We start from the raw sequence: 21667 nt of genomic DNA, 5'->3' as shown, positions 1-21667 counted from the left end.
CTCTTTCTCTTCCAGTGATCCGAGCAAAAATCTCCAGTGAAAAGGTGGTTCCTGCCAGCGATGATCCCCTCGATAGCCACAAAATGATCCGGTATGAAATCAAACAAATAAAGGTACATGGAACCACTCAGCTTTTTTGTAGTTCAATGCTGATAACCTCTGCAAATTTCAGCCCAAAATCATTTACCCCAAAACGCTGGGAAAGCTGGAAAAGGCTCCAGCTGCCCCCACAGTTCAACCCAGATGAATAAATCACAGGAGGGATTAAAAAAAAAAGGGGAAAAAAAAAAGGAAAATTTTAATGAATCCTTAAATGTTAAGGATGCAGTCAAATGTTTCCTTACAGAAATAAATACATCAATGCCAGAGAATTCCCTTTCCTCCCACTTCAATCTTCTGCTGCTACTCTGCAGCATTTCAGGAGCTTCAGAGATATTCAGGAGGTGTTTGCTAAATAATGATATTCAGGAGGGTTTTTTGATATTCAGGAAATTTTTGTTAAATAATTATATTTTTGATCAAGAATTTTGCTAAATAATGATATTCAGGAGGGGTTTTTTATATTCACAAGGTTTTTGCTAAATAATGATATTTTGATGAAGAATTTTGCTAAATAATGATATTCAGGAGGTTTTTGCTAAATAATGATATTCAGGGTTTTTTTTTGATATTCAGGAGTTTTTTGCTGAAGAATTATAATTAGGAGGGTATTTTTTAATATTCAGGAGGTTTTTGCTAAATAATGATATTTTTGATGAAGAATTTTGCTAAATAATGATATTCAGGAGGGGCTTTTTATATTCACGAGGTTTTTGCTAAATAATGATATTTTGATGAAGAATTTTCCTAAATAATGATATTCAAGAGGGTATTTTTGACATTCAGGAGTTTTTTGCTGAAGAATTATATTTAGGAAGGTATTTTTTAATATTCAGGAGGTTTTTGCTAAATAATGATATTTTTGATAAAGAATTTTGCTAAATAATGATATTCAAGAGGGGCTTTTTTGATATTCAGGAGATTTTTGCTAAATAATGGTATTTTGATGAAGAATTTTCCTAAATAATGATATTCAAGAGGGTATTTTTGACATTCAGGAGTTTTTTGCTGAAGAATTATATTTAGGAGGGTATTTTTTAATATTCAGGAGGTTTTTGCTAAATAATGATATTTTGATGAAGAATTTTGCTAAATAATGATATTCAAGAGGGTATTTTTGACATTCAGGAGGTTTTTGCTGAAGAATTATATTCGGGAGGTTTTTTTGATATTCAGGAGGTTTTTGCTAAATAATGATATTTTTGATGAAGAATTTTGCTAAATAATGATATTCAGGAGGGGCTTTTTATATTCAGGAAATTTTTGTTAAATAATGATATTTTTGATCAAGAATTTTGCTAAATAATGATATTCAGGAGGGTATTTTTGATATTCAGGAGTTTTTTGCTGAAGAATTATATTTAGGAGGGTATTTTTAATATTCAGGAGGTTTTTGTTAAATAATGTTATTTTGATGAAGAATTTTGCTAAATAATTATATTCAGGAGGTTTTTTTGATATTCAGGAGGTTTTTGCTAAATAATGTTATTTTGATCAAGAATTTTGCTAAATAATGATATTCAGGAGGGTTTTTTTGATATTCAGGAAATTTTTGCTAAATAATGATATTTTGGTGAAGAATTTTGCTAAATAATGATATTCAGGAGGGGGTTTTTTGATATTCAGGAGGTTTTTGCTAAATAACGATATTTTGATGAAGAATTTTATCATTTGTGATTTTGAAGGCACCATAACTGTGCTTTGTTCTGGGAGTGGTGTCAGCACACCTGGCTTTGGAGAATTCCTGATCCCTGTGCCCTGAGTGTGGCAGCTGTGCACGATCCAACCTTTCCAAAGGGAGGGGAGCATTCCCAGCTGGGGGAGCAAAGCCTTTGTTCCCTGGATATTTGCAGGGCCAGGAGTCCTTCCCTCCTACTCACACAAACCAAAATCCCTTTGTGTGAATGTGGCTGGGGAAGCAAGCACCCAAAGAGGCAGATTCAGAACCCCCCAGGCTTTCCCCACCCTCTGTTCAGCTCCAATAAGGAGATATATTCATTTACACAGTTTAAGAAGACACATCTTGAGCCCATGGAAGTCAGCATCAAACTCTCACTGGTGCTAAAATGATCATGATGATGGTCATTAAAATGATCATTTACCTTTTTCTGGAACACACAAGAAGTGATCTCTGTAAATTCAAATGTGGGAGTGTGCACAGGTGAGGTGGATTGGTTTTCAAGGTAGTTTCATCTTGGATTTTTCTCTGAATATTATTTTATAATTTTTGCTCTTTTCTATTTAATGGGAACACTTAGGAAGGTCTTATGCATGGCTACATGGTCTCAAAAAATATTCAATCATTGAAGTTGTATTCACTGACAGAATCCCCTCACAGGATCTTGAGTAGGAAGAATCTTTGGTAAACAAGAAAATCTCAAAGTGTTCACAGGGATGGTTATCACACCACTGGTTATTACAAACCTCTTGGTGAGGTTTTACAACAATTTCAACAAATCAGTCTCTACCTTACTAAAACAAACCCCAAAGCTGTCACCATCTGCCACTTCCCATCTTCTTAAATGTTAAGGATTTATTCAAATGTTTCCTTACAGAAATAAATACATCAATGCCAGAGAATTCCCTTTCCTCCCACTGGCACTTCAATGTTCTGCTGCTACTCTGCAGCACCTCAGGAGCTTGAGAGAATTGCAAATCATCTCCTACCTCAGCACAAACAAGAAGAATGAGAAATCTAATCTGAGTGATTATTTTCAGTCTATAATCCCATTCTTATCACACTGAAATCTCTGAAATAGATTCGTTTATTGAAGCTGCTTTGGAGTTTCTCCCTAATTTTCACCACTGGAGGCCTGTTCAAAACTCAGGCAGCAGGAAGAGGAGTTTATTTAATTCTAAGTCAGCCAGATCTGGACAAGGCAGAGATGTGTTTTTGAAGAAAGATGCTCTACACCATAACACACAATACTCTTGTCCTGACCTAGAGATGGGGAAACTGGAGAGGCGTTTTAAAAACTTTTATTCAATTTAGACTAACAACAGAAGGGTTGTGATAACTCCACCCCTCAAATCCTTCCTCCTGACCAGAGAGAGCTCAGGACCAAACCTTCCCCTGCCCCAGGACCAAACCTTCCCCTGCCCCAGGACCCAGCTCCCTGCTCCAGGCAGACAGGGATTTTGGGAAAGGAAGGATTTTGGTGGGAAACCAGGAGCTCTGTGACCTGCCCCTCTCTGTGCACCCAGTGTGGCACCAAAATAAACCCAGCAAGGCATGGGTGCCTGATAAACCCCACAGGAGTGACAGGGAGGGGTAACCTGTGACATCCAAGGAATGTAATGAGGTAAAATTAAACATGCTGAACAATTAGTCTGCTGGGCTCAGAGCAATAGCTTGAGCACACCACGTCTCACCTCAGGTGACAGCATTTTAAAGAATTTAACTCCACAGTGAGTGTGAAAGGTGAGGATATCCTCTGTTCACCATTCCAAATCTTCTCTCAAGTGCTGCTGCTGCTTTCTCCTGGTGCCCTGCAGTGCCACAAGCTGCAGGGTCCTTTGGATGGCCATTGAGCACAGGGCTCTGGGTGACCCAGAATTCACAGAATTCACAGAATCACTGGGTTGGAAGAGACCTTCAAGGTCATCAAGTCCATCCCAGCCCCAACACCTCAGCTAAACCCTGGCACCCAGTGCCACATCCAGGCTTTGTTAAACACACCCAGGGATGGGGACTCCACCACCTCCCTGGGCAGCCATTCCAGAACTTTCTCACCTTTCTGTAAAAAACTTTTCCCTGCTCTCCAGCCTGTATTTCCCTTGAGGCTGTGTGCTCTGGTTGTGTCAGTGCTGCTGGAGACAGAGCCCAGCCCCAGCTGAGCACAGGCACCTTTCAGGAGCTGTGAGAGTGATGAGGTCACCCCTGAGTCTCCTTTTCTCCAGGCTGAGCACCCCCAGCTCCCTCAGGGGTTCCTCACAGGGTTTGTGTTCCAGCCCCTCTCCAGCCTCGTTGTCCCCTCTGGATGTGCTCAGTGTCCCCAGGTCCTTCCCAAGCTGAGGGGCCAGAGCTGGGCACAGCACTCCAGGTGTTCTGCATGCCCAGGGTGGGGACAGGCAGAGAATTTGCTTCATGTAACACAGCAGGGGAGAACAGACCCTCCAGTCGTCTCTTTTGAGCTGTAAAATGCATCAAAAATTAGCACCAAAATTCACAAAAATTATCACCTCAGTGTGAGTTTTGGGGAGGGCTTTTAGACCACTCAGATATTCACACTTTGCTCATCAATTGTCCCCTCTTGGAGAGGGAACACAGAGCCCTTGGAGGTTTTATTTGACTGTAACATTCAGCACAATGCTGCTGTCTCTCTGCTCTATTGCTCTGTTGAGCTGTTCCATTAATGGGATGGCTTAAATTCTGTTTCTCTCTTTTTAAATCCAGTGCATTAGGCTTAGCATTAAAATGTTGTTATTCTAGATGGAAATATTAGAGATAATTTGGATATTCATTTTCAGATATAAAAAAAATAACAATGGGGCTTTCATTTTTTTAGCAATGGGTCAGCATGTCAAGAAGCCATAAATGTTTTCAATTACTGTTTTTTTCTTGCAACATTTACAGCATTATATTGAAGAGACAAGATAATACATGATATATATCCATTAATTTGTAATTTTATGAATATTTCTTCATAATACTTTTGTAATTGAATTGATCATCACACTCATTCTAAAATCTTCAAGCAAAGCCATGTGCTGGTGCTGGTTCCACCCCTCAGGAGGACAGGGACAGAGTCCATACAGACTTTAGGAGCAGGGTCACATCTCTCTATCCCCCAAATCCTCACCCTGTTTTCCTATTCCAATGCATCAATGCAGAACCAAACCCAACCACCTTATCCCTCTGCAGAGAAATATCCATGCTTTTAGAGAAGGGAGAATATGATTGAGGAGATTAAATATGATTTACTGAGTTAAACACAAGATTATAATCTTTAGAATTGCTGTAACAATTATATAAGTCAAAACCAGAGATAAGTCAGACAGTAATTTAAAAAAAAATCCAAAAAAGCAACCAAAAAAACCTGCAACAAAACACTAAACTCATTTAAATATTACCTAAATCTCCATTATGGATTGCTGTGGATATTTAGGGGGTTTGTAGCTAAATCGAGGTGTGTTGTCTGCAAAGTTGAGACCAAAGCTGAGATATCCATGGAAAATCTGTTCCCTACAAGGCCCTGAGGGTTTCTGAACCTGGAGAGAGCTCGAGGCAAAGTTGACCTGCAGAGCTCCCGTGCTGGCCCTGTACAGACACAGTTCCCTCTTCATTCTGCAGCTTTTCTGTGGCTCCCACTGCTGCTTTGGCCAGGGTGCCAGTTTGGTTTGTGTTTTGGTCTGTCTGGGCCTGTTTGTTTTATTCTCCAGAGCGTTTCAAATCCCAGCTCATCCTTTTGGATCGGCCGCGCGGTGACAACAGCGTTGGCTTCCTTCCCCCCTCCATAAATAAAGCTTCAGAAAAACCAACATATGACAGAGTATTTTCTAGTGGCCTGTGCTATTTCAATCCCCTGGGAGGGCTTGAGGAACACAAACACATTTTCCAGGCACACCAGCTGCAACTGGGAGAGCTGTGAGCCCCTGCCATTGTCCCCAGCTGTCAACACGTGGCATGATGTCACCAGGGCTGGTGGTGGCACACGAGGTGATGACAGGCACCCAGCAGCACCTTGGACACTGCTCAGCTTGTTTGCATCTTTTAATGCCTCATTTCTGATCTCTTTTCGGGGTTGAAACTGCTGGTTAAGGGGCAGCCAGCCTGAAAAGGGCTTTGATCCCAAATCTCTCCTTTTTGGGGCTTGCAGGGTGGAAATTCTGAGGGGTGGGTGAAGTTTTCCAGCAGTTATTTGAGAAGGTCCCATGCAGCTGCATTTCCATTCACAGAGAAAAGCAAGGCACAGCTTCCCAAAGAAATTTCTGGGAATGGCAGCTCTGAACCTCAGAGAAAGAAAAAACAGTTCTTATCTCATTTACTGCTCCTGTAGTTGTCTTAAAACAACTTTTTACTCCTGTCTTGTTTTAAAAGAAGTAGAATGCATTGTGGAAGATTGTTTAATTGAAAAGAATTAAGAATTAAATTCTGGTGTGTTTAGATTCACTGAATTGAATCCAAGTGTGTATGTCAGGACTGTTGGATGACAATCACAAAGTTCTAAACAATTGAATGCTTGTTTAGATTCACTGTAATATAGTATAAAATAATACAGTATTATAGTATAAAATAATATAGTACAATAAAGTAATTATTTAACCTTCTGATAAGATAGAGTCCTCCTCATCTTTCTCCCCTCATCAGGGTTGCCCTGCATTTCTGATGGCCCCACTGGTGAGAGTTTGGGATATGGAGAACCACTCTGCTTTAGTGACCAAATATGAAAACACTGCTCAGGAAATGCTCAGTTCCTCAGCATGTTTGGTGTCCCAGGAGACCCCAACAACTCCAGTGACCAAAATTCCCCAGAGGAAGACACTGAGAAATATTTGCATTTTGGTCAGGGTGAATGCTGTCTCTGCATTGCTCCTTGAATGGTATATGCCAGTAGAATAATAAACTGAAGAGAAACTTTTAACAATCCATGAAATACGCTGAAAAAGCACATTTTAAAAGCTATAATTTAAAAAATCAAGACCTACTTAGTTCCCTCCTAAAACTCTTGGATGAATTTCATAAAGTGTAGAGAAAAAGTCCAGTTCTTGGTGTTTTCTCACATTAATTCAGACTTTGGAGCCTTCTTTAAAGAGACTCACCCTGTATCTCTTCCAGCTCTTTTTTGCAACTGTTTTTTCATGCTTGTTTTCCACTGCTAACTCTGTTTCTGATCATTTTCAGATGTTTAAAGGATTTGAAAAGCTCAAGGATGTCCAGTATGTCTACACCCCTTTTGATTCATCACTCTGTGGAGTGAAACTAGAAGCCAACAACAAAAAACAGTATCTTCTAACAGGTAAAATGGAGAAAAATCAATGTTCCTGGGGATTCAGAAGTGGCTGCTTGGAGTGAATTTGTTAAAATATGCAAAGGAATGCATTTATGTACTAAATACAAACACAACAGGATGCAAAAATTGTGTTCAGCTCTAGTATTAGTGTGGCCTGACACATTTTCCACCCTTCCTGCAGCACTCTTAGAGCAGTTCCAAAGGAAGGGAAGCTCAATGATGATATAATCAGTAAACAGAAGGAATTTTGATTCGGTATTTGCCATTATTATTTGATTAAAACCAACAGTACTGATTTTCCCAGGAATGCAAAGGTGCATAATGAGAAAACACCTGCCTGTGTGTCTGCAGGCCTGGGGTTCCAAGCAACTACAGATTTTTCTAGACACTCCTAAAATCCAGTTTAACTTCATTTGCATCCACCCCTTGCTGGCAGACTATCAACATATTTAGGAAAAATATCCTTCTTTAATCTTTTACATCCATCCAGCATGCAATTAGGAGAACATTCTCTCCGTTGTAATTAAATTAATTTAAAACATTTTAGAGTATGACTAATTTGGTGCAATTAGTTAAAAGCTCAAGGTGTTCTTACACTTCTAATATTTAGAGAACACTTTTATTGCTTTGATTTTTTTGTGTTTTCCACGCTGCAGGCCAAATTTTAAGTGATGGCAAAGTGCTGATCCACTTGTGCAACTACATTGAGCCGTGGGATGATTTATCCTTGTCTCAGAAAAAGAGCCTGAACCAGAGGTACCAGATGGGCTGTGGCTGCAAGGTGAGTGCTGAGCAGACAAATGGAAATAAACGTGGTTTATTCACATTTTTGAGAATAAACCTCAGTTCAGAGCAAGCTGCAAGTCAGACAGTAATTTCAGAGCAGATAAATGTAAATAAATAATGGTTAATCCTATTTTTGACCATAAACCCCCATTCAGAGCAAGCTGCAAGGTGACTGCAGAGCAGATAAATGTAAATAAACACCATTTATTCACATTTTTGAGAATAAACCCCCCTGTTCAGAGGAAGCTGCAAGGTGAGTGCAGAGCAGATAGGTGTAAATAAACACTGTTTATTCACATTTTTGAGAATAAACCCCAGTTCAGAGGAAGCTGCAAGGTGAGTGCAAAGCAGATAAATAAACACCATTTACTTGTATTTTTGAGAAAAAACCTCTGTTCAGAGGAAGCTGCGAGTGCAGAGCAGATAGATGTAAATTAACAGAGTTTATTCACATTTTTGAGAATAAAGCCCAGGTCAGAGGAAGCTTCAAGGTGAGTGCCAAGCAGAAAGATGTAAATAAACCCTGTTTATTCCCATTTTTGGGAATAATCCCAGTCCAAAGGGGGCTGCAAGATGAGTGCAGAGCAGACAGATGTAAATTAACAGCGTTTATTCACATTTTTGAGAATAAACCCCTGTTCAAAGGAAGCTGCAAGGTGAGTGCAGAGCAGATAACTGTAAATAAACCCTATTTTTGAGAATAAACCTTGGTTCAGAGGAAGGTGAGTGCAGAGCAGATAGATGTAAATAAACACCTTATATTCACATTTTTGAGAATAAACATTTTTGAGAATAAACACCTTATATAAACATTTTTGAGAATAAGCTTCCTCTGAACTGGGCAGAGGAAGCTGCATGGTGAGTGCAGAGCAGATAACTGTAACCAAGGCCCATTTATTCACATTTTTGGGAACAACCCCAGTCCAAGAGAGGCTGCAAGGTGAGTGCAGAGCAGATAACTGTAAATAAGCCCCATTTATTCCCATTTTTGGAAATAAACCCCAGTTCAGAGGAAGCTGCAAGGTGAGTGCAGAGCAGATAACTGCAAACAAGCCCCATTTATTCCCATTTTTGAGAATAAACCCCGGTTCAGAGGAAGCTGCAAGCTGAGTGCAGAGCAGGTAGACGTAAACCAGCCCCGTTCATTCCCGTTTTTGGGAACACCCCCAGCCCCGGGAGGCTGCAGGGTGCTGAAGGCCGGGTGTCTCCCCAGATCACCACGTGCTACTCGGTGCCCTGCTCCATCACGGCGCCCAACGAGTGCCTGTGGACGGACTGGCTGCTGGAGCGGCGGCTGCAGGGCCACCAGGCGCGCCACTACGCCTGCATCCGCCGCAGCGATGGCACCTGCAGCTGGTACCGGGGCGGGCCACCCCCAGAGAAGGAGTTCATGGACATCAGCGAGCCCTGAGCGCCCAACATTCCCTAAAGCACCGCCCTGGGAGGCTCCTTCCGTCCCACCGGCCTAGAAACGAGCGCCGCGTCCCCAAAGGGCCCGTGGGGCCGGCACCGCTGCAGGACGAGGGACAAACCTCCTGCAGGCACCTGCTCTGCTCTGTTATGCTTTGCACAGAGGGCTGGCAGCGTCCTCCAAGGCACAACAAATCCCCTTCTTGCCAATATGAATGTACGAGAATAAATTTTGCCAGAATTTTGCCAATATGAATGTTCAAGAACAAATTTTGCCAGAATTTTGTCGATTTTGCCAATACGAATGTTCAAGGACAAATTTTTCCAGAATTTTGCCAGAATTTTGCCAGAATTTTGCCAATAAGAATGTTCAAGAACAAATTTTTCAAAAATTTTGCCAAAATTTTGCCAATACGAATGTTCAAGAACAAATTTTGCCCGAATTTTGTCAATTTTGCCAATATGAATGTTCAAGGACAAATTTTTCCAGAATTTTGTGAGAATTTTGCCAATAAGAATGTTCAAGAACAAAAATTTTGCCAATATGAATGTTCGAGAACAAATTTTTCCAGAATTTTGCCAATATGAATTTTCAAGAACAAATTTTGCCAGAACTTTTTCCAATTTTGCCATTTTGAATGTTTGAGAACAAATTTTTCCAGAATTTTGCCAATATGAATTTTCAAGAACAAATTTTGCCAGAACTTTTTCCAATTTTGCCATTTTGAATGTTTGAGAACAAATTTTGCCAGAATTTTCCCAGAATTTTGCCAATACGAATGTTCAAGAACAAATTTTGCCAGAATTTTGCCAGAATTTTGCCAGAATTTTGCCAGAATTTTGCCAGTTTTGCCAATATGAATGTTCAAGAACAAATTTTGCCAGAACTTTTTCCAATTTTGCCATTTTGAATGTTTGAGAACAAATTTTGCCCGAATTTTGTCAATTTTGCCAATACAAATGTTCAAGAAAAATTTTGCCCAAATTTTGCCAATATGAATGTTCAAGAACAAATTTTGCCAGAATTTTGCCAGAATTTTGCCAATATGAATGTTCAAGAGCAAATTTTGCCAGAATTTTGCCAATACAAATGTACAAGAACAATTTTTGCCAGAATTTTTCCAATATGAATGTTCAAGAACAAATTTTGCCCACTGTTTTGATCACCTGCAGGTTAAGAGCTCCCCGTGTTTTATTCCAAATCTTTCTGATGAACTACGGAATGTTTTATAGAACTATTTTTTTTTTCTGTAAGAAAGTCTTGGATATGAAAGAATTATTGTACAGTGTATATGTAAAGTATTATAACAATGTGCTATTAAAAAGAAAAGATTCACAAATATTTCCTTATGTGTTGAATCGAGTTGAACACTTTCTGTGATTAAAACAATCTGTGCTCCACATTTTGTACTTTCCTTATGTCACAGCTCCCTTTATCCACAGAGTTGTAACTTCCATTGATAACTAAATTAAGAAACAGCCTTGATAATCAAAACCCCCTTCCCAAGTCAGCATTCCTATGGACTAACCACACCTTGCTGAAGGAAAAGCCAGATTTTTAATCCGTGGGTTAAAGCATTAATCCATGGATTTAAGCATTCCATGGAACAAATTCCAAGCCCAAATGATGACAGGCTAAAAATGCTCAGAACTACAAAAGCCATGTCCATCCTCAGGGCAGCTGCAGCCCTTACAACCTCCCTAAATACATGATCAGGACTTGTACCCCAGAACTGTTAAAACTTCAGAAACTCACCTGAAAACACATGCAATAAATATTGCATAAGTCACACTGCAATGATTTCTGGAAGCTCTCAGAGGTTTCACCCTCTTTAATAGGATTTCATTGTTTTTCATTCATGAACACCCACCATACCCTGTCAGTGAATTTGGCTACTTGTGAACTCAAACTAGAGAAAGGTTACAGCACATTTTGCCTGTAACTTTTTTAGTGTCATAACTTTCCTGAATTGATGACTGGAGTTAGCAACTAATCCTTCACACATGTATTTAAGTTTATAAAAGTAACTCAATTCACAGTGGTGAAACTTAGGGAAGTGTAAATGCCAAAGTCCAGACTATTTGTGAGCCAGAAAAAAGGAGCAGAGCCCTCAGGAAGGATGGGAATCTCCAGTAGCTGCCTTTTCTGACAGATTTTACTGTCTAAAGGACATGTTTGGAAACATTCTTCTAAAATAGATTCACTTTTTTTGTGATGAAGTTTACACATTTCCAGTGAAATGCAAATGGTGCAAGGCCAACAGGAAAATGTGTCATTATTATCCTTTGAGGAATAAGTGTCCCTTAATACATGAAAGCCAATGTTTCACTTTTTATCTACTATAAATCAGTCTGTCCTCTTTTAATTTACAGCCCTAAATTAAAACCATATCTGTGTGCTGCCAAATGTAAAACCCGGTTTGTTTTCTGCTTTAGACAAACCAAAAACTTCCTAGGCACTAACAATTTGGACCACAGACTTACATAAATGAAACAAAAAGGAATAAAAAGCTACATTTCTTCTGAAAAAGAATTGATGTTGCAGTGACATTATTGGCAGAGCTATTTACTGACAGTGCTGTACATGTATATTATTAATTTCCAGAAAGATTCAAAACCAGGCCTTATTTCCTTGTGTCAGATCAAACCAATACCTAGAGAAGCCCACAGAGCTAAATAACCATAAAGGTTAAAATTCAGTGTTTAATATTTAATGATTAATATTCAGTGGTTAATATTCAGTGGTTAATATTCAATGATTAATATTCAATGGTTAATATTCAGTGGTTAATATTCAGTACCAGTCCTGTGGCATTTGGCTCCAAATCCATTTTGATGGGATGGTGCCTTTTGGATAACAGCAAACAGATATTTTCTGCTTTTCAGCTCCCCAGAGCCCTGGTCCTATTTCGGTTTTACAGTAATTAGACCTGAACCTCACCCAGCCCACATTGCCTTCTCTGGGCACCTTGCACAAAGAAATGCTTTCTCTGATATTTATGGACAGACTGTGATACAAATTGGGTGCTACAATTAGTTTTTAAAAGTTTCCTACTTTTCCTGCTATAAAATATCCCTCATGAGGTGTTTCACAATGAAGGTTTGTCCACTTTAATTTCTGGTTGAGCAGAATTCTGCCCAAACTCCCACAATGGATGGTACCAAGATTTGTTTTTTTCCCTCATATCAATAAATGTGGCAAGAAAAGCGTTACTAAACCCAGCTCAGAATGAGATTTTATTTTCCCTGAGGAAGACTCTCGAAAGCCTTGACTACAACGTGGCATTCTGAATATGTTATTTTAATATCAGGATTTTTACTGTAGTGGCATTGATACCTTATCAACAGCAGATTCTTTTTACCATGTTTTCTTTTTACTTCTAGAAACTGTGTTTGTATTACATGAGAGGGTGGAGCAGAAACACAGCCTGGCACAGCATTTTAATTTAATTTGAAAAGGACTCACATGACTTCTGGTGAGAGTAGGGAAAAGAAGAGAGAAAGGAGTCTGTATAGGTGAACAGGGAACAAAAACCCCACCACTTGGAATATTGCTGGTGTTTCCTCAACGTTCCAGATAGGCTTTAATTAAATTGTTCAGCAATTATGTTGGAAAATCCGTGTGGTTTTTGCAGAGAACAGAGGAGGTGGGAATGCAGTGAAATAAAGAGAACTAATTACTGAGGGAAAGGCTGTAGGTATGACTCAGCCAGCAATGAGTTCAAAAGCGTTTTTGGTGATCAGTCTGGGATGAATGTTTCTGTTTCAAAAAGTGTTTCATTAAAGCAGCTCTGTTTTTACACAAAAGAATGGAATCTCTAATTGTTTATTTACCTTGCATTGCCCAAAGCCTCAGCACAAGCCAGCAGAGGATGAAAGGAGCACCTCTGGCAGGCTCAGCTGACCCTCAATTCCCAGAGATTTGGGGCTTTTTCCCTCTCCTCACGTCCCCCCTGAGCTGGTTTGCACTGGAGGGGGGGACAGCTCCAGGTTCTCATTGGAGAATAAAAAGGGAAGGAAAAAAAGCAGGAGGAACACCAAGAAAAATATTTAAAACTGTAATTGCCAAATTCTGCATCCACAAATGCCAGCTGTTGATAAAGTGATGAGAAGCCAAAACAAAATAACACAATATGGTTTCAGTGCAGCATCAGAAGACTCTGACTTCCAGATCATCTTACAACCCACTCCAGAAATTCAAACAAAATGTTGTCTTGTACCACATTGCCTGATTATTTCCCAAGCCACAAAGTTCCAGATGCTTTCTTTGGGAGGAATAAAACCAAACAAATGAGTGTCATCACAGGCAGCTCTTGCAGCACTTCTCAGTGGCAATGCAATACCCAAATTGGATTCATTTTCTCTACATTAACATTCATTACCATAGAAATATGTAAAAAAAAAATTACTTGGCTGTGGAGAACAACATTCAAAAGTTCAAAAAAGAGAGAAATAACTTATAAGTTCTGACTTTAATGAGCAATGTAGAGGAATGAAGACAGGGAAAACCACTCACAGGGTTGCTACACTCAGAAAAATATGCCATGTAAACTTATAAGTCTGAAACATTAGTTCTTGCCCCAAAATGAAATGTTCTTTGTTTCTGTGGACTGCAGTTTAACAAAGCACCCAAAAGTTCTGCTTTTTTCAGTACAATTACAGCCAATCTTAAGTTTGAAGGATCCTTTAGGGGTCATTGTGCCCCACTCCCTGCTCCTCACTGCTGCCTAAAACTGAACCACAGCCTAAAACCATCAGCCAGGTGCTCCTTGGACTCTGTCAGCCTCATCTGTGTTATTTTCTGTCTGTGGAGCACTGGGAGTCAGTGTTAGCCCAGGTTCCTGAAGCTCCCAAGTCACAACCAGCCTGATTTTGGCTGAGTTCAAAGCTCTGCAGTGCCCAGTGCATCCCCTCCAAAGACAGCACACACTGGGAGTGCACCAGAGAGGACAACACTGGGGGGAAAACCGACCATGGAAGCGACTCCTGCACTTTCAGAGCCCTTCAGTGTCTTTTTAAGCATTTAATCTCTCTGAGATCTGCAGCTGGGCAGCTGAAAAGTGACCCCTGTGCCATGTGAGCACCCTCCAGTTCACCATCACAGTGATTTCACCCTGTCCCACGCCCCTCAAAGCTGCCAAAAAGGCTTTTGGAACATGCAGTAAATGGGAGAAGGGGATTGTGCCCCCCAGTCCCTGTTTTAGAGGCACAGGGAGCAGGTTTAGCCCTGCTGCTTGCACCTACCATCTCCTTGTGGTTTGGGTAGAACGTCTGCTCGATCAGAGGGAACTTCTCTGGGCCCAAAGATTTGTAGACAGACACCAGCTGGGCAAACTGCAAAACAAAGCAGAGCAAAACAAAGCTCAGGAGAGGAACCACACTGTGCCCACAAAAGCTCCTACTCAGGACATTTTGCTTCTTGTCTTGGATGTTGAACTCAGCAGATCCATGGTCCCTCCTCCTCCTCCTCACACAGCCCTTTAATCCACCCGAGCTGTGACTTCATCTACAGACCAACACAGAAAAACACCTTGAAAAGTTGAACCCTCACAGGTACAGGAGATGAAAGGCATGGGAATACTGGATTCCAGGTATCTCATTGTCTGTATGTTTGAAGATGATTCTGCGATGATAAAATCATTATAATTTTGCCTTTTCTGTCCTCTTAAACCTAAAGCCCAGGCATATTTACCTCTAAAATCTTTACCTTTTCTGTCCTCCTAAAGCCCAGGCATATTTACCATCCCTTTAGTGGCTGGCACCTCCCTGACATTGATTTGGCAGTGCTGGCAAAGAGATAAAAGTGACTGTGCCAGGCTGCCAGGGCAGTGAGGAACCAACTGGAGAAGTTTCATCTCCCAGGCTGCAGCCATGAGCCATTCCCACATGGCCATCCTTGGATGGGGCTGATTTAAAGTGCTCCCAGTTATGCCAACCCTATTCATATTCTCTATGGAATATTCTGATATAAAACACGGCCATCCTCAGATGGGGATGATTTAAACTGCACCCTCTCATTCCAATCCTATTCATGTTTTTTACAGAATATTCTGATATAGAAGCATGTGCTATATCAGAATATTCTTGTCCCACCACCAAAGATGAGGATAATTTAAACTGTTCCATGTTCTGTCATTCCTATTCATGTTTTCTATAGAATATTCTGCTATAACACATGGCCATTCTTGCCCCACCATCAAAGATGGGGATGATTTAAACAGCTCCCTGTTATGCCAATCCTATTAATATTTTTTATAGTATATTCTATATACTATATATATAAATAGTATATTTATATATATATAATAATATATAGAATATAGATATAAATAGATATATATAGATATAAATATCTATAGTATATTCTATATACAATATATGATATAACACATGGCCATTCTTGCACCACCATCAAAGATGGGGCTGATTTAAACTGCTCCTTATTATGCCATTCCTATTCATGGTTTTTATAGAATATTGTGATATAAAACCACATGTTATATCAGAATATTCTTGCCCCATCACCAAAGATGAGGATAATTTAAACTCCTCCCTCCTACGCCTTTCCTATTTATGTTTTCTATAGTGTATTCTGATATAAAACCACTTGTTGTATCAGACCATTCTTGCCCCACCACCAAAGATGAGGATAATTTAAACTGCTCCCTGTTATGCCATTCCTATTCATGGTTTTATAGAATATTCTGATATAACATGTTGCTATCCTTGTCCCACCACCAAAGATGAGGATGATTTAAAGTGCTCCATGTTCTGTCATTCCTATTCATGTTCTCTATGGAATATTCTGATATAGCACAAGGCCATCCTTGGATGGGGCTGATTTAAACTGCTCCCAGTTATGCCATTCCTGTTCATGTTTTCTATAAAATATTCTGATAAAATATTTGTTTAAAGCTCCCATGACACATCCTGCCTACCTGTACGCTGGACTGCAGCAGCTTCACAAAGAACATTTACAAGTGAACCAAGAGAACTCTTTATTGAATACAGCTGGCTTTGGGGCTGTTCTCTGTCTCTGCTGAGCAGATCCCTCTCCTCTGGTGACTTTTGGGAGAGGAAATCCCCCCCAGGGATGTGTTCAGCTGCCCCTGTGCCAGCATGGGACGTCAGCAACTCAGCACAACACTGAATAGTGGGATTTGCTGCTTGCAAACAGCACAAAAAGCACAGAGCAATACAACTCTGTCCATACTGCAGATAAAACACCTACTCTGAGGAGAGGCTCAGGGGGCAGGCAGAGCAAAAAACTGTTTAAAAAGGGAAAAAAACCCCATGAAAGCTTTGCTTGCATTTCCAGCCGGCGGAGAGGACTTGTTTAATTTAGTGGTGTTTATTTAGGTTTGGTAAAATACATCTTTAAATTTGGAAGGCCGGTGGAAAATACCTTAATGATGAGCAGTCTTCACCAAAAGCCTAAGGAATTGTAGTTGGGTTGTGGGCTAGCAAACCAGGCCTCAAGGAAAGGAAATATTCTCACAGCTACCAAAATAAGGTGGTTTGTGAATAGGATTCCTGACAACTTACTCAATATTTCAGTTCTGATGCAAGAGCCAAATTCCAAATTCCACAAGAAAACACTGACCAGTAAGTACATGATTTTTGCCAAGCAATTGTTAGGTTAAAATAAATCTATTTACCTATCTTGAAGTAAAAACCTCCAAAGAAAAATAAAATCATATGACTGTTTCCTGTCATTCTTTCCCTACTTTCTTTTCCATTTTCACTGGAAGGGAGAGGAAGACACGGAGAAAATGGCATTTTTTGTAGGGATTGTGACATTCATGCAAGAGGTAAGAAAGCTGTAACTGAGATTAATTGCTAGCAAATGCCTGTTTACTTAAAATAATATACTATCAACCACAGATAACAGACATGTATCCCTCCAAGTGTCCTCTAATCCAGTAATTCAGCTTGGAAACAGCAGGTAGGAAAAGCAGGATTGAATTTTTGAGGCAAAAGAGAGAAATCAAACTGCCACAGCTGGGGGATGCTTTGTCCTTTCCCCTCCTGAGATGCTGCTTCACCTCCATGTCTACAAATCTGGGAATCTCCTGTCAATCATTTCCCCCCCAAAATGCAACCTGATAAATTCAGCCCCAATTCACACCAAATTTCAGCATTCTAATTGTACATCCAGAAATTGCCATAAATTTATTTTTTATTTTCTGTTTTATTTTCCCTTATTGCTCCTGGGCTATTTATAAAGAAGAATTTCATTTAGGTTTTAATGACCTTTTATCAATTTTTAAGTGGGATTTGGACTATATATTTTTATATTTTCCTTTTCAGCAGCTGAACACCAGTCCTAGGCAGGAACATCATCTTTTTAGATGATAAATTACTCATTTATCTAATCCAATGTCAAATGTTTACAGACATGGGATGTTTGGGAAATAATAGAAAATATGAACAGAGCCACTGAAGTATTTACATGGATAACAAAACCCAAAATCATCTAAAAACCCCCCAACTCCTGGAGCTCAGTATTTCAGCAGAAGTCATTTTTACATCTTAGGAAAAAAACAAGAAAGTGGAAAAAAGTTCTCAGTTTAGCAAGCTGACTTTACTTCTCATTTTCCAATTTTGCATTTTACTTTCAGTCAAAAAGGGATATCCTCAGGTACATGTGCTTACAGTTTGCAGATTATCATTTTAAAAGGAAAATGGTTGGGTTTTGTAGCATTTGTTGTAATGTCAGCTCTTTTCTAGTCAGGATAGAATCCTTGCACACCCAGGATTGTTCCTTTAGAACAGAACAGGACAGTGACAGCGGTGCTTTTTCTCCTCTCCAACAAGGTGTGACACAGAGAAGAAATATTCATTAAAAAAGTCATTTATTCCCTTTGATTTGTATCAAATCTTTCTGGGGTTTCACCACCCCGGAGTGGAACTCCTCTAAATTTGACTGCACAGATCGTGCTGTAACCAAGAAAGAGTCACCAAAAATCCCTTTTCTGTCTTCATAAAGAGTCAGATGATTCCTTTGCTTAAGTTAACTCCTTAAGAGGAGTTAAATTGTGCTTAATTACATCTCTGCCACCTCCGAGGGGCTGGGGTTTGTTCCTGAGCAAACCACACCGACTTCTCCCTCAAAGATAATCAGATCTGATATTTCAAATTACAATTCCTGCAGATGGTGCTGCCTCTAATTCCAGAAAGCTGCCAATCCCTCCGGCCAGGCTGCAGGATTTGTGGCATTGCCCTTTCCAGTGGGATGTAGGAATTTAGTAGGATTTTAACTGCAGGAATGGCATCTCCCTCTCCTGTTCCCTGTGTGAAATACCAAGCTGTACCTCTTATGTGTCAGGTACATACAGGCAATCTGTCATTGTGATATGTGTGGAAACCAACCATGGGACAGTTATAAAGATGAATTCTAACAATATCTGAGGAAAGTAAAGCATGGGAAAAGGCCTTTGAACCTAACTTTTGTTCACAATTAGCCTTTAGAAGTCTTAAGTTGATTTAGGAGCATTTGAATTAAAGCATTAAGGGTGTTACTGTTTGACATGAACTTTGTGCTTGCAGCTAAGCCTTAAAGTGTGGGAACTCAGCACATCGTTCCCGATGTCCAGAGATGCCAGGAGAACCCTTGGGGGTCTCAGAAATCCTGGAATGTTGCCAAGAGTGTTTGGTGGCTTAATTTTGATCCATCCACAGAAGTGACAGCAGTTTGAGGACAAGAGAATCACTTTAGAGTGAAGGGTGTAAAAGGGACACATTCATAGGGTGAAATGTAAACTTTAAGGTTTTTGGTACAGGGGGGTTATGGAGACAAGATGGAGCGATCAGGGCGTGTCTCGTCCTTCTTCTTTCTTCTTCTTGTCCTCCATCTCCTGTGGTGATGTTGGCACTTGGGGATTGGTTCATGGTTAAGGTGCACTTGCTAATATGGGTGAAAGGTATTGGAAAATAAAGGTAAATATTATGTACGTAGATATTAGTATAAAAAGACATGACCACCCTGTGGATGGTCAGAGTGCCCTTGGCTGCCTTGCAGGTCAGACCTCTGTTGGGCAGACAGAAAATTCTGTAGATAAGAAACAATAAACAATCTGAAGATCGAAAAGCTGAAGAGTCCAGACTCGTCCTTTGAAACGCGTGCCACCCAAGAACCACTCTACCCGTGTCGGGGCAGAGACAGACAGACGGACCCGACATTAAAGAGTTTTGCAATATTCACCTTTTGACATATAATTTTAGAATATTGCTTGTAGTAAGGATCTTTGAAACTATAGCTTTAGAATATATACAAAGGAAGCATGCTTATCTCAGGCCTTACCAAAACAGTGAAAAGCAGCTTGAGAAAAGAAGAGGAACATCAACTCAAGGATTAATAGTTTTGACCAAGGGAAGCTGGACATCACTGTTATGAGATTTATAGTCCTTGTAATTAAAAGGTGGACCTGCATCTGGAGAGCTGGACCTCACCAGATGGGATTCGTCTTTCTTCTTTTGGAAACCGGACCACCACCACCTAGAATACACATTTTCTGGGATACATCCTGAGAAAAACTAAATCACAATAGTGTACAGAATTGTGACATAAAACTTGGGACTAGAGACTCCTGATGAGTATAAATTGGAATAGAAACTGCTGAGAAAGCTTATTGAGTATCCCTATAAATACCTGTAAGCCTCAACTATTGGTGTGCAGTGGGAGGGAAAACTTCCCCCACAGTACCCAGTGCTGTATTGCTCATACTTTACCATAATAATTAATAAATTGATTGCTGCTGGAATATTGGCCTAGTCAAGCTTCTCAGTTATAACACCTGCTCAGGCAGGAGCCCTGGGCTGTGGGTTTTACTGAGCCTGTTCTGTCAGAAATTTCCCCTTTTTGAGGGTTCAGTACCTGCCCTCTCTACAAGCTGAGAACTCCAGGTGCCCATCTGGTGCTTCATGGGAGCTGAAACAATACCCAGATGCTCTGGGCAGTCTGTTACACCCACCCAGAGGAGCTGGCACTCTCCAGGAGCTGAGAAATGGAAAAACTTGGATAAGTGAACAATTCTTCAACCTGGTTCATAAAAAAATCCACTTTCAGCTTTAACTCATCTCTGGGTGTTCTAAGGTGTGGGTTCATCTTAAGAGTGAAGAAATTCCATGAAATAAAACAAAATTCCACTTTTCCTCTGTATGTCCAGCTATAAACTTGCCTTCTTCCAAATGCATTAATGAGGATCAGAATTTGTGACTGGAATTCCTGAAGTAAAGGTCTCCAGTTTTCTGGTGTGATCTCAGAGTTCACCAGGGATGGAGGCCTCTGCCATGGGATTTTCCCTTTCCATGCACAAAGGGAAGGTCCCTTTGCCCCACAGTGACCTGCACAGGGCCCCTGCAGGGTCGGCAGGCCTGGAAAGCTGAAAGATGAGCTGGTTTGCATTATGGGCTGCTTATATTACAATTTTAGGGATTTAACAAAGAAAATGACACAAAAAACAAAAACAAAACAAAAAAAAACAAAACAAAAAACCCAAACAAACAAAAAAACCCACCCAAAACCAAAACAAAGAAATTTATTTCTTCATCTCTTCAGATGGCACCAGGAAAAAGGACCTGAGGTCCATTTTCAGGCTGAAATTTTCCTTTTTAGACCGAAATATCCATTTTCAGACTGAGGCTCAGAAATGTGCCTGGTCATCCCATAAAGGTTGGCTTCTCTTGTGAGAGTGAGAGATGTTCAAAGTCAGGAAGCACAAAGTGGGGTCCATGGAGGCCAACAAACTGAGACACAAACATCTGAGACCCTTCAGAGTGAGGAGGAATGGAGCAGCTCTGTGGAAGGGGCTGGGAGAATACATTTGTCACCTGTGGGAGTCAATCAGCTTTGGCCACGATTTTTCACTATATCTGCACTTTAAACACAGTGTCTGTACTGTATTTTAATATTAAATTACTGTCTTTTTGATATTATTATTATTAATATTACCTGGGAAGCATCTGTGTTACCTTTCTGTGCCCTCCATGTGCTTCTTTGTTGAGATTGTGAACATTTCCTCCCTTGCACTTGAGCAAACCCTGAATGCCTTTCCCGAGGGCTGAGTTCACACAGGTTTGATTCCTCACAGGAGAATGGAGGGGAGCAGACCCTGCCTGCAGCTGACACCCTCCTCAGCCAGCAGGAGCTGACACACAGCTCTACACATTGTGCTTTAAGGCTTACAAGCAAATATTGCATTCAAAATAAGCAAATATTGTTTTAACCAGAAGTATGTGCACTTACAGCAATTAAATAGAACCACTGTCAAATGCTTTTGCTTTGTGTAATTAGTCAAAAAATTTATAAAATAAGTTGTAACATTAAGTTCTTAGTCTACTGCCTAAAATGTGAGCTAATAGCATCTTCCCATCATCATAACCATGTCATGAAACTAATGCTAAAAAACAAAACAACT

The 21667-nt window shown here is 40.2% G+C and overlaps 2 protein-coding genes across 2 annotated transcripts in view; one reads left to right on the top strand and one right to left on the bottom strand.

Moving 5' to 3' along the window:
- TIMP4 (TIMP metallopeptidase inhibitor 4) overlaps positions 1-10649 on the top strand; it is a 31164-nt gene extending 20515 nt beyond the window's left edge. Inside the window, exons 2-5 of the mRNA XM_066557967.1 lie at positions 16-113; positions 6944-7058; positions 7709-7833; positions 9052-10649. Of these exons, the coding sequence (XP_066414064.1) occupies positions 16-113; positions 6944-7058; positions 7709-7833; positions 9052-9249 (536 nt within the window). The 3' untranslated portion in view covers positions 9250-10649. The remainder of the gene's footprint in view (positions 1-15; positions 114-6943; positions 7059-7708; positions 7834-9051) is intronic.
- Positions 1-21667, bottom strand: part of SYN2 (synapsin II) — a 191027-nt gene that overhangs the window by 74602 nt on the left and 94758 nt on the right. Inside the window, exon 5 of the mRNA XM_066557968.1 lies at positions 14493-14582. Within this exon, the coding sequence (XP_066414065.1) occupies positions 14493-14582 (90 nt within the window). The remainder of the gene's footprint in view (positions 1-14492; positions 14583-21667) is intronic.

The sequence above is a fragment of the Molothrus aeneus genome, chromosome 12 (assembly GCF_037042795.1).
Source record: "Molothrus aeneus isolate 106 chromosome 12, BPBGC_Maene_1.0, whole genome shotgun sequence".
Lineage (NCBI taxonomy): Eukaryota > Metazoa > Chordata > Aves > Passeriformes > Icteridae > Molothrus > Molothrus aeneus.
The sequence above is the reverse complement of the archived record's forward strand: the minus strand, read 5'-3'. Positions and strand labels throughout refer to the sequence as shown.